The 14501-nt window shown below is 36.7% G+C and overlaps 2 protein-coding genes across 2 annotated transcripts; one reads left to right on the top strand and one right to left on the bottom strand.

Moving 5' to 3' along the window:
* The first annotated feature begins 5779 nt into the window (after positions 1 to 5779).
* On the top strand, positions 5780 to 8696 carry LOC122010113 (heterogeneous nuclear ribonucleoprotein H3-like). Its single transcript, XM_042566516.1, has 2 exons — positions 5780 to 5917; positions 7639 to 8696. Exons 1-2 carry the CDS (start codon positions 5901 to 5903, stop codon positions 8522 to 8524), a joined length of 903 nt encoding a protein of 300 aa, XP_042422450.1. The 5' UTR covers positions 5780 to 5900; the 3' UTR covers positions 8525 to 8696.
* Positions 8697 to 9536: 840 nt separating this feature from the next.
* LOC122010114 (transport and Golgi organization 2 homolog) lies at positions 9537 to 12585 on the bottom strand. The gene is made up of 5 exons (XM_042566517.1): positions 12165 to 12585; positions 11243 to 11435; positions 10484 to 10690; positions 9870 to 10064; positions 9537 to 9795 (listed from the first exon to the last, which is right to left on the bottom strand). Exons 1-5 carry the CDS (start codon positions 12245 to 12247, stop codon positions 9640 to 9642), a joined length of 834 nt encoding a protein of 277 aa, XP_042422451.1. The 5' UTR covers positions 12248 to 12585; the 3' UTR covers positions 9537 to 9639.
* Between the last annotated feature and the right edge of the window lie 1916 nt (positions 12586 to 14501).

Below are 14501 nucleotides of genomic sequence, written 5' to 3' on the forward strand. Positions count from 1 at the left end.
CAAGCAAGAGGAAGGCCTTAATTACTTCGACACCTACTCACCAGTGACAAGGATTACGTCCATACGAGTGCTAATAGCCATTGCAGCACTGTATGACCTTGAAATACATCAAATGGATGTTAAGACTGCGTTCTTAAATGGTGAGTTGGAAGAAGAAATTTATATGGAGCAACCCGAAGGGTTCATAGCTCCAAGAAATGAGAAAAAGGTGTGTCGACTTGTTAAGTCGTTATACGGACTTAAGCAAGCGCCTAAACAATGGCACGAAAAATTTGACAAAGTAATGTTGTCAAACGAATTCAGAATAAATGAATGTGACAAATGCATTTATGTCAAAGACACACCCAAAGGCTATATAATCGTCTATCTGTACGTAGACGACATGCTAATAATGGGCAGTAATCATGATGTAATCATGACTACAAAGAAAATGTTGACCAAAAATTTCGATATGAAAGATATGGGTCAAGCAGATGTTATATTGGGAATTAAAATTCTCAGGACATCAGAGGGGATAGTTCTAACACAATCCCATTATGTAGAATCAGTATTGAAAAGATTCAATGCGTACGATCTTTCTACTGTAAAAACACCTATGGATCTAAGTCAACACTTAGCGAAAAACCATGGTGAGACCATATCGCAGTTGGAATACTCTCGAGTAATAGTTTGATGTATCTTACAAACTGCACACGTCCGGATATTGCCTGTACGGTCAACAAGCTGAGTCGTTTCACTAGTAATCCAAACGACGCCCATTGGAAGGCATTGATGCGAGTTCTTAGATATTTGAAATATACTATGAACTATGGATTACATTATGGAAAATATCCCGCTGTGTTGGAGGGATATTGTGATGCTAATTGGATATCAGATACAAAAGACTCCAAATCCACTAGTGGATATGTATTCACGATCGGTGGGGAGCGATATCTTGGAAATCCACTAGCAGACGTGCATTGCTCGGTCAACTATGGAATCCGAGTTTATAGCACTAGACAAAGCAATAGAAGAATCGAATGGCTGCGAAACTTCTTGGAAGATATTCCGAACTGGAGAAACCTATGCCGCCGTGTACACAGAGTAGTATGTATAATGGGAAGTTAAGACATATACGTCGTAGACATAATACCATTAGGCGGTTGATCTCGAATGGAGTGATTGCAATCGACTATGTTAAGTCCAAAGATAATTTGGCGGATCCTCTTACGAAAGGGTTGAGTCGAGATCAAGTATACTGCTCATCAAGAGGAATGGGATTAAAAATCTACAACTGAAAACGACTGAAGTGGAAAACCCAACCTTGTTGACTGGAGATCCCAAGATCTTGGTTCAATGGGACAACAAAGTTTCAGAAGTTGTGGTTCAGCACAGGAGATAGTTTATCTCTATCCCAATCCTAGGATGAATTTGTGTTGTCCTACCTCATGTAGTGAGGTTAAGCTTATGCTTTTAGTGACTTCTATACCTTATAAGGTGGAGTATGGTAGGATACTCTTGATAGAAGTGTCACCTATGTGAGTGTGAAGACAGGCCGCTTCAATGAAACACTCATGAATCCAAGATGGTGTCCATGGCCAAAACGGAACCAACCATGAGAACCTAAAGTAGGTGAGATAGGTCTCTGTGTGGGTGTTATTGTCTTAGTATACACAAACAGCTGAGCAGTTCAAGACATCACGTTCACTGCGCAGCCTAGTATACTCGATAGCATTCCACTACGGAAGGTTCAAAGCCACAAGCTACCTCTCCCGATGCAGTGACTTATCGATTGGACTCTTGTAAAGTGTCAGCATGCATACACGCATTACATTAATTTCCATTCATGTGGGGGATTGTTGGATATTGGGGCCTAAATGGACCAATACGATTTTGAGGAGGAAAAATCGGAAGCCATCAATTGTTGAAAGTCGTAATTGACTTCAAAATTGAAATCTACATTTCGCGTAGATAGATTTAGACTATTAATTTGCTCAAAACCGATTAAGAGTGAATGAGAAATTAATGTTCAAAGTCGGCCCAAAATAACGTTGGTTATTCATTAAGGAAATGAAAGGGAGAATAGTCCCACATCGGAAATTTCCGATGTGCATTCCTTACTTATTAATGATGTTGAGTTATTGGAGTTAACTCAGAAAAGTACCAGGTACTCTCTGCTCAGGGGCGCAGGTGCTCCTGTGAGCCCGCCACCGCCACGCGACGCGTGCGCGCGCGAATGGGCGCAGGCGCACTTCGCGAGGAGCATTGATGAGCTTAAATTTATGCTCCGGTGACTTGCAGTGCCTACATGGCACTCGGGTGACGTGTCGGGCTCGTAGCAGTGCTATGTGGCATCCTCGTGGGCAAAGGGAGATGATCGGTTGGTTGGGCGAACGGATGGCAGCCGTTGATCAACGTTGATTAAAGAAGTATGGTGGATCGCTTGTGATGCGATCTAGAGCGTTGGATCACAATGAGTCACGATCTGACGGCTTGGGATGAGACATGATCTGAAGCATCGGATCAATGGATCCAGATCCGATGGCTGATAGATCTGAGGGTCACAACTCTTAGATTTGATGGATGAGATTAAAGGGGCTATGTGAAGGGTTATAACTCTTCAGTCCGGACGGCCCAGATTAATCCACCCAAAGGTCACACCCCTCCCTAAACCCTCTTCCTTCTGTATAAATAGAACCCTCCAGATTGGAATCAAATCACTCAACTTAATCTTCTCTTCCTCAAGTATTCACTCACTCATCTTGTGCAGTCAAGAGTCCAAGAAGCCTACGAGAAGGTTCGCTGGTCTCGGAAGTCGGAGTGCTACGATTCCGAGACGATTGTCGTCGTTGTATCTTGGGAACGAATTGCAACAATCCGTTAAGCACCGTAGCGGAGCAATATCGTTTACGGAGATAGTGTCGAACACTAGCCTCGACGATCAGTTTGCATACTTCGGAATTTACCGGATCCAACAGACTTTATGTACAATTAAATTTTTACACATTTAAACATAAGATATAAAAATAATAATAAAAATTAATTTAATTAATCATATTAAAATTATCACAAATATTTACAGTAGCATGAGAAAAAGCAATGATTTCCTCCATGTCTGCTGACACTGCCCGCCATGGTGGTATTCACCTGCTGGCAGATGTGTGCCAAATAGGAGACTCCATCTCCGTCAATCGGCTGCCGCCGATGCACTTAAGAACAGCTCTCTACGATTGCAGAAGTGAGAAAGTGCCTCGTGGACGAGGGAATTATTAAGATTCTGTTTAATCATCTTGATTGTGGAGTTGTTTCTAGCTCTAAAGATTATGCAGTTGAATATTTGCAGCATATAACATCTTGCAATGAGAGGACTACTGTATAGTGGAAAGGCGTCATATTATCATTTAAGTATTCATAATTTGATCTCTAACTACGAAGTATTTATAAAGATTTTTTCTTCAAATGAGATATATAATCATAAAATATTAAGTTTTTGGATCACCCGTCGTAAGCACTTCTCAATTTATCCTAACGGCCTATGATAAATTTTCATGAGCTGAGTTGGTTATCCTAAGTTTGATATTATCTGGTTCAATATTTGATCCTCAGGACTACAATATAAAAAAAGAATATTGAGTTGTCACTCAAGTACTTACGACGAATTTATAGAATTTATTTTAAATGAGATATATAATTATGGAATACTGGACTTCTCAATCGTCTGTCGTTAATATTTTTTAATTTAACTTCATGATTACTATGAAACTTCTGTGAAATTTAACTGGTCGCTAAGATTTAATATTATTTGATTCAACATTTAAAAAAAAAACATGTGAATATGAGGAGATTAGTTGTATCAGCTGGAGGAGTAACTGGTACCATAGTTTGCAAAATCGCGATCCGGATCGTACGATCCTACGATCCGGAAACCCAAAATCGATCCAGGATCGTGCAGAATCATTTTTGCAGTAGGATCGCAGCAGGATCGGCAGGATCGGTAGGATCGGAGCAGGATCGGAGCAGAATCGGAGTATGATCGGTGGAAGCTTTGAGAGGTCATAACTTTTGACTCGGATTGAACCACGGGGCCTATAATATATCAAATTAAAGCTCGTTCAGAGATCTTTAATAAATTTCAAAGTTTATCCTTAACCATTATCTTTTTTTCATCTTATTAGAGTTTTAAATTATTTAAATATATGTTTAATTATTTTTGAGTTAGTTTTTTATCAATAATATTCTGTCATTTATTTTTCTCAAAATAATAAGTTTTTGGATGTCTATTGTCTAGTATTGTGTGGCATCAACCAGTCTTTAGAAGATTATTTCCGACATTCATATTTGAATCAAAGGATTCAATAGCTTCTGTTATAATGCTTTGTTGACATTTAAATTGAATTATCTTATAAATCAAGGAAATATTTTTGACATTGTATGTGTTATTATTATTATTGTGTTAATAGATATTTTATATTCTTTCATTTTATGATATGAAAATATAAATATTATTACTATGCGAGAATGATAGTTGAATTACAAGTTAATTTAAATTTGTACATGTAGTAATGTAATTTGATGTGTTGAGTGTAAATAATTGCATATATATACAAAATTAGTTATTTATTTATATGTAAATGAGTTTTTTAGATATTTTTTCTAATTATTAATCATGTATGATAAAATTTTAAAGGTTTTTGGTAGAATCGTACGATTCTACGATCCGATCCGATCCTGACCCTAAATCGATCCTGCGTAAGATCATGATTCTACAAACTATGACTAGTACTGCACTTTTTGTACTGCTGCTGATGCAAACTATGCAAATATTGGCAGATAAAAGAAGTGGAATTTTTTTTTTTATGAGAGGGCATGCAAAAGTTAGAAGGATGCAGGTTTCCTTTTAATTCTTGGTGAGGCGGATAGAATATTGGGTATCGGTTTTGAGCCACACATTCAAAACAACCTGAAAGAAATACCCAATCGTCAGACACTTGGTCACTACTACCTGACCTAAAGAAGTTTGAAAAATTACTGTTAGATTTTATAAATTTGGTACAGATCATTTTTCTTTTGGGCATAATCTGTTCTAAACTTAGAGCATTCTATGTTCAATTCAGGTGGTACCTATTCTAATTTTATATTAGGTTTAACATGAAAAATTTTGATAATTTTTTCTTATTATATTTTAATATCTCTAACAAGTCGAAATAAATAATGTATAGGATATTTGAACTCCTTGTAATTTTAAAAATTCATAAAAATTAAAAAGGATACAATCAAAACTTTTTAGATTCATCTCTACTAGACATATTTTAGTTTCTATGAATTTTTAAAATTATAAGAAGTTTAAATATGTTATTCATTGTTTATTTTGACTTCTCAAAAATATTAAAATATTTTTAAAAAAATCGACGTATAATATAAGGAAAAAAAGAGAGGAAAGAGAGAAAATATTACATGCCCAGGGAAATAAAGAAATAATAGAGAAAATAAAAACTAAAAGGAATCAAATTTATTGGAAGATAGAATAGGAAAAGTGCTATAAAAAAATACATTCTTTTGATAAATAATAAAATAACACGTGTCTTTGATAAATTTTAAAATCTGCATAAGTAAATTACCGGATACTTTTTGGAATCAAATTAATAATATTCAGAATTAGTGGAATCGTACAAATTAGACATCTGGATTAATTTTTTTAAAAAAATGCGGTTAAGAAAATAAACTTTTGGGTGTATTTTAATATTTTTTTTACCTTAAATAGAATTACATTTTGAACTGGGCCCAAAACAAAGCCCGTCATCAAACCAGAGTTGGCTCTATAAAATCGAAATTAGGGTTTGCCCTCCTCCACCGGCGGAGCGACTGCGGCTACTCGGCGACCTTGCGGTTGATCGGTTGCCTCGCGGAAGATTTCAGCAATCATGTACGGTTCAAGAGGGTACGCAAGGAACACCTATTCTGATTCATTTTCAGATATCACAATTCGCTCGTCTTCTTTTTTTCCCTCTCGTTTCTTAGATCGCTCTCTTGTTTAATCTAATCTTGGGGTTTTATTTGGATTTGTATGTGTTATAACCCCGATAAGCCTTTTTTAGTCTCTTTTTCTGCAAGTTTTGTGGCTTTATGTACATCTGAGTATGCCTTCTTGAAACTCCCCTTCTCTAAGCAAAGGATGCCATTTTTGGAGTGATAGTATGTGATTCCCTTTTTTTTGGTAGGGTTAGGATGGTTACAAACTTACAATCACCTTCGTAGGATTTTCTGATAGAAGGGCAGGATTTGGATTATGTCCTCTGATTTAGTTTATCTTGACGCGTTGTGTGATTTGTGTTTGTAAAGGAATCAATTAAGGTGATGGCTAACTGGTTTTTGTCTTCAATTTATATACCGCCCTTAAGGTTTAAATCTGCTTTGGTAGGTGTTGTAAGTGTGCGGCATGGGATCCGTTTAAGGCTAGGAGATAAATTTACTTGGAGAAATTTACTAGACATGGACTTGTGAACTACTGGCAGGCACTCATTGTATTTAGATGGACCAACAAATTTGCATAGCTACTAAAGGTCAATATAATAAATCTGATGCCAGAAATGATATAGGTTGATGATGAAATTATAATAAAAATTAGTATGAGTTGCATTCATAGTATTTACAGGGACTCAAGTTATGGTTTAACTATTGATGTTGATAGTTGTTTATTGCAGGCTACTGTTAATTTTTCACTTGATGGTTTTCGTTTATTAATCCATGAAGATAATGGATTGTTTTGTTGTTGATTTGTTCGTCTTCAGTCAATGAACTTTCAGTAGTTAGGTTGTGATGGTTAATTCAGACTTAACAGAGACCATGTTCAGTTATCGTCTAGGCTTCATAACACATACAAATATATAGTTTATCTTGATATGATATACTTTCTTTTAAGATGGAGATGGAGGAAGTTCTCATTTGTTTAGGTTTGTCTCTTTACTTTTGTTTACATTAGCTAGAGGAGGCTGCATAGTTAGTCTATATATGAATGTTCATGTAGTAGTAATTTGAAATTGGCACTTTAAACATAATAATCCTTTTACATATTTCATTGGAGATATCTGATAACATAGCATAGCTTTAGTAACACAACGGATCCTGGGGTTGTAGAACTTCAATTCACTAAGGATTTTATTATATAGGATTCTCAGCATTGTAGTTGACCAAAAATTATAAAATTATCACTACAGTCGGCTTCATTGTTTTCTTTAGATGTTTATTTCTTGTTCCATTTAGGTTTTAGATTGCTATTTTCAAATCTTTTGGGAGATTCCCACATGATTATCAGTTGCTTCAGATATTGATGGAAAAAGTCAAGAAGTATCCATCTTAAGGACCAGATCATGTTATCAATCCTTGGAATTTCTCCATATTTCATGTTTTCTTATGTATTCTATTTATGGAATTGTTCAGTGAATTTATGTATTCTCTTTGATTCTTTTTTACTGTTCCTGATTTCCCCTTAATTTGGTTGTATGCTTATTTGCTATATGTTCTTATATTGTCTGTGAAAGTATTTTTTGGGTGATTGATAATAGAGTAATATTTTAGCGTAAAGTTGGGTAAGGTCTTTGATAAATATGGGGGATTGAGCGAGGGGGGTTTTTTCTCCTTGGGTTGTTGGATTATGTGAAGGGCAATGTTGGGGAGCGGGGGGTTTTCAGACGGGTACGATGGGACAAAGAGGCCAAGAATGATGGAGTCAAATCCCTACTTCGCAGTGAACAGCAACTTTTCGACGGATGGATACGAGGTCGGCTCAAAGAGATTGCGGATCATGGAATCTGGTCCATTCATGCCAATGGGAGGCATTGGCAACTCCTACCAACCCCTCGGTGGCAGTTTTAGCAGAGGATTTAGCAGTGTTCACTCCTTCCCAGTGGTCCGACTACGAGGCCTTCCTTTCAACTGCAACGACATTGATATCATCAAATTCTTCATGGATCTAGATATCGTGGATTGCCTGCTCGTTAACAAGAATGGGCGCTTTACAGGAGATGCTTTTGTAGTCTTTCCAACAGTCATGCAGGCTGAGTTTGCGCTCCACAAGGATAGACAGAACATGGGCCACAGGTACATTGAAGTTTTTCCATGCACCAAACAAGAGTACTACCGTGCAGTCGCTGCGGAGGTTAACAGCGGTGGCTGGTCCTTAGTAGACGATGATTATCACAGAGATGCACAGCCTGTTCATGCCAGAAAACCGCACGTAGACAAGGACAGGGACAATTCAGAGTACGAGGTCCTAAAGCTCCGCGGTCTTCCCTACTCAGTGACCAAGTCTGATATCATCGACTTCTTTGCGGAATTTGAGCTGATCGAAGACAAAGTGCACATTGGCTATCGCCTGGATGGGAAAGCAACCGGTGAGGCCTTTGTGGAGTTTGCGTCGCCGGATGAGGCAAAGAAGGCCATGTCTAAGGATAAGATGACAATCGGTTCGAGGTATGTGGAACTTTTCCCATCGACACCTGAGGAAGCCATGATGGCTGAATCTAGGTCTAAAGAGTTGAATCTATAGCAATGTCCTCTTTTAGATTTGGTCCTGCCACTTTTTTTCTGAGGACTGTAGCTTTTATGTTGGATATTCTGGAATGACCTGCAACATTAAATTGATGCCAAAGTAGTATGTACAATGTCATTATGTTGGTCGCTATCTGAATCAAGGGCTAGTGCACTTGGAGTTAAATTTATAATATTTTGTTCTATTATTTGTAAGTCGAATTTTGATTATTTTTATATAATTTTAATTTAAATATGATTAAATTAGGTCTGAATAATTTGAATTCAATTTGAATTTAAATCATTTGGAACTATAATTCAATTCAATCCAGGTTTGAATTCCAGTACAAATTTGATTGAGCCGAACTTGAATCAAAATTAATTATATTTTAGACACTCCTAATGGCAACCTCGATCCTTACAAGAGACATGATAATAGGAATAGGACTAGTTGGAAAGATTGTTAAAGATATTGCAGTTTTTCTTCAAATAAATAGTTATTTTACAAGAATTCAACTCGTCCAGACACCAAACGACTAAAGGCAATGTTTGACGGAAGTAGAGGAGTGCAAATGAATCCAACTTGTTCACAAGCTTTTTCAAGTTGGCTTAAAAAATATTTAATATCTATTTGAAATTATCAAATTCAAATCAACTTAAATAATTTTTTAAAATTAAATTTAAATTTATAATATTTTATTCAATTATAGCCGGCTTAAGAAATATTTAATATCTATTTAAAATTATCAAATTCAAACCAAAATTAAGTAATTTTTTCAAATTAAATTTAAATCCATAATATTTTATTCAATTACTCAAATCACTCAGTAAACTAAATTCGAATCTAAGTCTAATTATTTTTACATAATTTTAATTAAAATTAAATTAAATTATTTAAATTATAATTTGATTTTGCTCAAATAAAGATTTGAGCAATTAAAATCTAACTAAAGCTCGAATTTTATTTTTGAATTGAACTGAAGCCAAAATTATTTTATATTTTTGAACTTGGAATTTGAATATCACATGCATTTTTAGAGCTCAAATTCAAATGTTAATATTTTTATTCGCTCTTCAATTTGTTTGCACCCCTAAATAGAAATGTCTGGCAGCAATACAGCTGTTCATAGGCAACTATTTAGCTAACTTCTGATCTATTGGCGAACTCTGCATATGGTACTGAAAGAGATGCTCCCTCCAATTGTTGTTCTCAAGATACTTCTCGTAGAAGGCGACTTCATCGTTTGTTTTGACTGATACGGCAGCCATGCTTCGGGTTCCATATCGCCTCTGCAATGATGAACCAACATTGAGATGCCTCAATCAATAGAGAAGATCACAAGGTAGTAAAACTTATTTCTGACCGATTTTGCATTGATTTCCACAAAGATAGAACTCAGATCGAATTCCCGTTCGGGATCGCAGCCAGTGGTAGGTAACATACTTCTATCAGCTTTCGTTTTGTCACCCATCAGCTTTTCGACCATGTCTTTTTCACAAAGTTTTGTCTCTCCGTAACTCACTAGTATTTTGTAGAGTTCTCTGCGTAATTTTTCTGCCTATGAACGGAAAAATCATGTTCAGTAGAAATGTTGGTTTCATGTTAAGCAAGTCGAAATGGAGATATAGATCTGTACAAGAGAGCAATATAGTAAGTAGAGTTCGGAACTAAGCTAAATTAAAATCGAGCCATGAAAAAATGAACTAGATATTTTTAGTCAAGATGCAAATGAGACTAGAATTTTCAACACTGAAGATCTAGGGACACAAAGAATCGAGCCTCTGAAACATCATGTACAGGGCAAAGATTGAGGGAAATGCTGCAAGATCCTAAAAGTTCTGAATTAACAAGTATTTCTATTTCAACAAGTTGCGTTCACAAAAATATTGTGACATAGTTGCGTAAAAGTTAAAACAGAGGGGAAAGGCCTAGCTCATAATCAATTTTGAAATAGCAAATTAATAAAGCTGCATCTACCTTGGGCCATGGAGAGTTCAGATTTGCATTTGAAAGTACATGGACACCAGGAGGAACTTTCTGAACAAATATAGGTTTTCCTTTCGGGCGATTGGAGATGTAAAACATGGTTTTTGTTTGAAGTTCAGCCAATATGAGATTAAATCCATCATATTGATGAGCTTCCTTGACTATTTCCTCTGCAGTCTCTGAAGCAGATTTTGTTCCCTGCAACAAGAAGAGAAAACACTCTCAAGACATAGGCAGCAAACGCAATAATCAATATTACAAATAATTAGTGGACTATAATTGATAAGGAATAAAACAAGTTATTCCTACGGAATGAAATTGACAAGGAATGGAATAGTCTATGTACTCATTAGTCATTGGATTGAATCATGGAATGAAATTGACAAAGGTATTAGTTTGTCCTAATACCATTCCACCCAGAAAAATAGTGATCACAAGAAATGGACTTGAAGATTTCAAAAATTACAAACTTAAGGGAGAAAAGGATCATGATTTAACCTAATGCATTTAGCTATTGGCCGAAAGAGAGACATAAAGGATAGCTCGGTTCACGAAGCACCCACCAATGTTGGGTCTTGGGGAAGGGTCTATTGTACGCAGTTTTACCTGCATTGCAAAAGGCTATTTCCGAGACTCGAACCCGTGACCCCCAAGCCACATGACAACAACTTTATTGTTGCGCCAAGACATACAACAATATATTCACAACTTGTTTCAACCAAAGGCCTGACGAGAATCCGATGAAAGTACCTCCAAGAACCTTTTTGGCAATTCGCCCCTGGACCTTGTTCCAGAACTAGGCTCGGGCTCCCTAAAATTAGTCAGAAATGCCAAGAAACCATCCTTTGTGCACCCCAACCACGTACCTCCTCCTAGTTCATCTCTTCCTCCCAGGATCTTTTGATTGCTGCCTTCCCCCCACCACTCCACTGGTTTTGTAGGCCTACCATTATGCGCAGTTGCGAGAAAGCAATACGAGCAATTAGTAACGTCCATGAGCAAAAGATACTTCACAGCAGCATTTCATCATATATCTTGCAAAATTCACAGAGACTAAACAAGCAGCAGAAATGTCTGCTCTATGGAAGATACAAACTATTCATAAAGCCTATCAACAAGCTTCTCCTTTAGAAAAAGCGTCAATTTCCTAATCATAAATCGTTTCAACTCAGGTTTTGAAAATGAAGACAGACAGTATGCCGATTGAAACTATCAATTCTCGAAATCCATCCCTCTCTTCATACTAAAAACCAGAAGTTAAAATTATTCATGCCACATGAGAGATGAGACTACGAGTAAATTGGAGTCTTCAAGAGCAACACGAGCAATTAGCAACATTCATGAGAACAAGATACTTCACAGCAGCATTTCATCATATATCTTGCAGACAACAACAGTATTATGGAAATGAAAAACTCAGGAACCAGAAGCTAAAATTCACAGAGATTAACCAAGAAGCAGAAATGTCTGCTCTATTAACAAGCCTCTCCTTTAGAATAAGCATCAGTTTCCTAACCCTAAACCGTTTCAACTCAGGTTTTGAAAATGAAGACAGACAGTACGCCGATCGAAACTATCAATTCTCGAAATCCATCCCTTTCTTCATGCGAAAAGAACCAGAAGTTATGGAAATCGGAAAAGGAAAACGAGAAGAGAGGCGGAATCGACATGCCTGTCATGGAATTCGTCTCTGTTGAGGAGGAGGAAAAGTTGGTAGACAGGATGCGCTTGCCACACCCACGCTGCTATGCACATGCTGACAATTACACAAGGAGAAGCCTTCGCCCCACTTTCTTCTGTTCGGGACCCTAATCTCTACTGGAATCAAATGGCCGGCGACACCGATCCGATCAGCGATCCAAATCGCAAATATGGAACATAGACAAACAGATTAGGGATTGCTTCCTTCGGCGATGGTTCGTCGGTGATGAAGCTGAGCGTGATCTACTGGGAATCTGCCCCGCGAGCAGTTGAGCCGGCGGTGATGGATACTGTAAAAAGTAACGGAGGAGGTCGCGAATCATTGGTGGAATGACCTCCACTGGGGACCATTCAGCTCCACCAAAGGGACCATCCTGGACCGCAAAAAACGATCCAGATCCGGTCCCATAAAAGGACGTTCAATTTTAATTGTTTTTCAACAAAGGTACTTAACTCTACTGTTCAGCATGCATAATTAACTGTCCTTCCATCATGGATATAATGACTAACATATGAAATATTATCATTATAAAATTTAAAGTTCGAATTTTAATAAAATTAAAGTAAATATTTTTTTTATCTGTTAATTATTATTCTAAAAGTTATTAGTCGCCCATAATTTACCTCCTCCGTGTTGACCCTGAAATATATTGACGAAAGTACTAAGAACAAACGTATTTATTTTTTATCATCATAATTAACTGTCCTTCAATACTGACTTAACAAATCAGGTATATTATAACAACTATTTTATAACTGTTACGTATAATCATAATAAATTTATAGGTACTGTAAAATAAAATAGTAATTATTATATATATTATAGTTGCTATAATTTTATAAGTCGCTAAATAGATACTTATTCTATTCTATTAGTAAAATTTCACATTATATCATATATATAATTTTATAATTATTATAATATAAATATTGAATCTATATTATAACAACTACAAAATTATAACAACCACCTTAACATAAATTTAACTTACTCATTATTCATATTATAATAATTATAAAGTATTATTCCAAAGGCTAGTAGCCACTCGTGATTTACTTCTTCCGTGTTGGTCCTGGGACGGATTGACGGGGTGCTGGAGTAGTTCGGATCTTCTGTCCCGAATCCTCTCTGTCCCCATGTCCCACTGTCGAACAGACGGTCCAGATTACATCTCAAGGCATCATGACATCTTTAAAATGTGTGCAGTATCCTTGTGATGTGTAAGGCATCCTTGAGATGTAATTTGGACTGTCCGATCGGCAGTGGGACATGGGGACAGAGAGGGTTCGGGACAGAGGATCCGAACTAGCGCGGGAGTGAACGTATCCGCCATTTGTCATAATATTATAATAATTACAAAATTATAATTTAGCATTCTTTTTTTCTATCTAATATTTTTTAAAATAAAATATTTATTTGTATATTAGGTACATCACTTTTATATATTTATTTTTTTAGATTGGAAATGGGTCAACTCATTCGCGATTGGCACCGGATTCTCTGGACCACTTTTTACGATCCAGGGGATGGTCTCTTTGCATGTATTGGTGGAAATTAATGGTCCCCACCTATTTTATAAATGGAGATCATTCATTCCACCAATGCATGTAAAGGGACCGTAAAATACCGAACTGGGCGAATAACCATTACGGAATTTTTTAGAAATTTTTCAAGAATTTTTCGAATCTCGTATGACAAGTTTACGGGGATAAATATTGGGCCCGAGGAAGTCTGTTTAGGCTACCTCATTTAAACGAAGAAATGTTGATTTTCTTTATTTTATTTTCTTTTATTCCTTCGTTTCTTATTCTCCTCCGTCGAACTCACGCCGTGCCCTAACCTCCTCGCGCCTGAGCGTACAAAATCGTGCCCAACACTTCTTCTCCTTCTCCATTTCTTTTTTTTTTCCTTTTTATCGCACCCTGGAAAACTTCCCAAGAGGTCACTCATCCTCAGATTTCTCCAAGTCAAGCATGCTTAACTTTAGAGTTCTTAAGTTTGGGCTTCCAAAAAGGAAGGTACACCTTGGTGATATGGATAGTACCATCTAACCTTTTAAAGTCATACTTAACCAGAATCTCAGAACCGGTGTATTACAATTCGTACGTCTATATCTTAAATATTAACACAATAAAAATAGCAAGGCTCATCCCGGAGAACCTCACGAAGAAGCACTAGAGTATAAATCCCCTGTCTAAAAGCTCCTAGAGTTGAACCTTCAGTTCGTTCAACTCTTTTGGTGTCATACGATAGGGAGCTTTCGATGTCGGCGCGATTCCCGGAATCAATTCAATAGCAAACTCCACT

The sequence above is a fragment of the Zingiber officinale genome, chromosome 8A, assembly GCF_018446385.1.
Source record: "Zingiber officinale cultivar Zhangliang chromosome 8A, Zo_v1.1, whole genome shotgun sequence".
NCBI classification, from domain to species: Eukaryota; Viridiplantae; Streptophyta; class Magnoliopsida; order Zingiberales; family Zingiberaceae; genus Zingiber; species Zingiber officinale.

What these genes read in the sequence shown, in the direction of transcription:
- LOC122010114 (XM_042566517.1), bottom strand. Translation starts at nt 12,247, where the DNA reads ATGTGCATAGCAGCGTGGGTGTGGCAAGCGCATCCTGTCTACCAACTT. An exon ending in TGAACTCTCCATGGCCCAAG is followed by an intron (nt 10,065 to 10,483) that starts GTAGATGCAGCT and finishes TTCCGTTCATAG; the next exon opens with GCAGAAAAATTACGCAGAGA. An exon ending in TGGAAATCAATGCAAAATCG is followed by an intron (nt 9,796 to 9,869) that starts GTCAGAAATAAG and finishes TCATCATTGCAG; the next exon opens with AGGCGATATGGAACCCGAAG.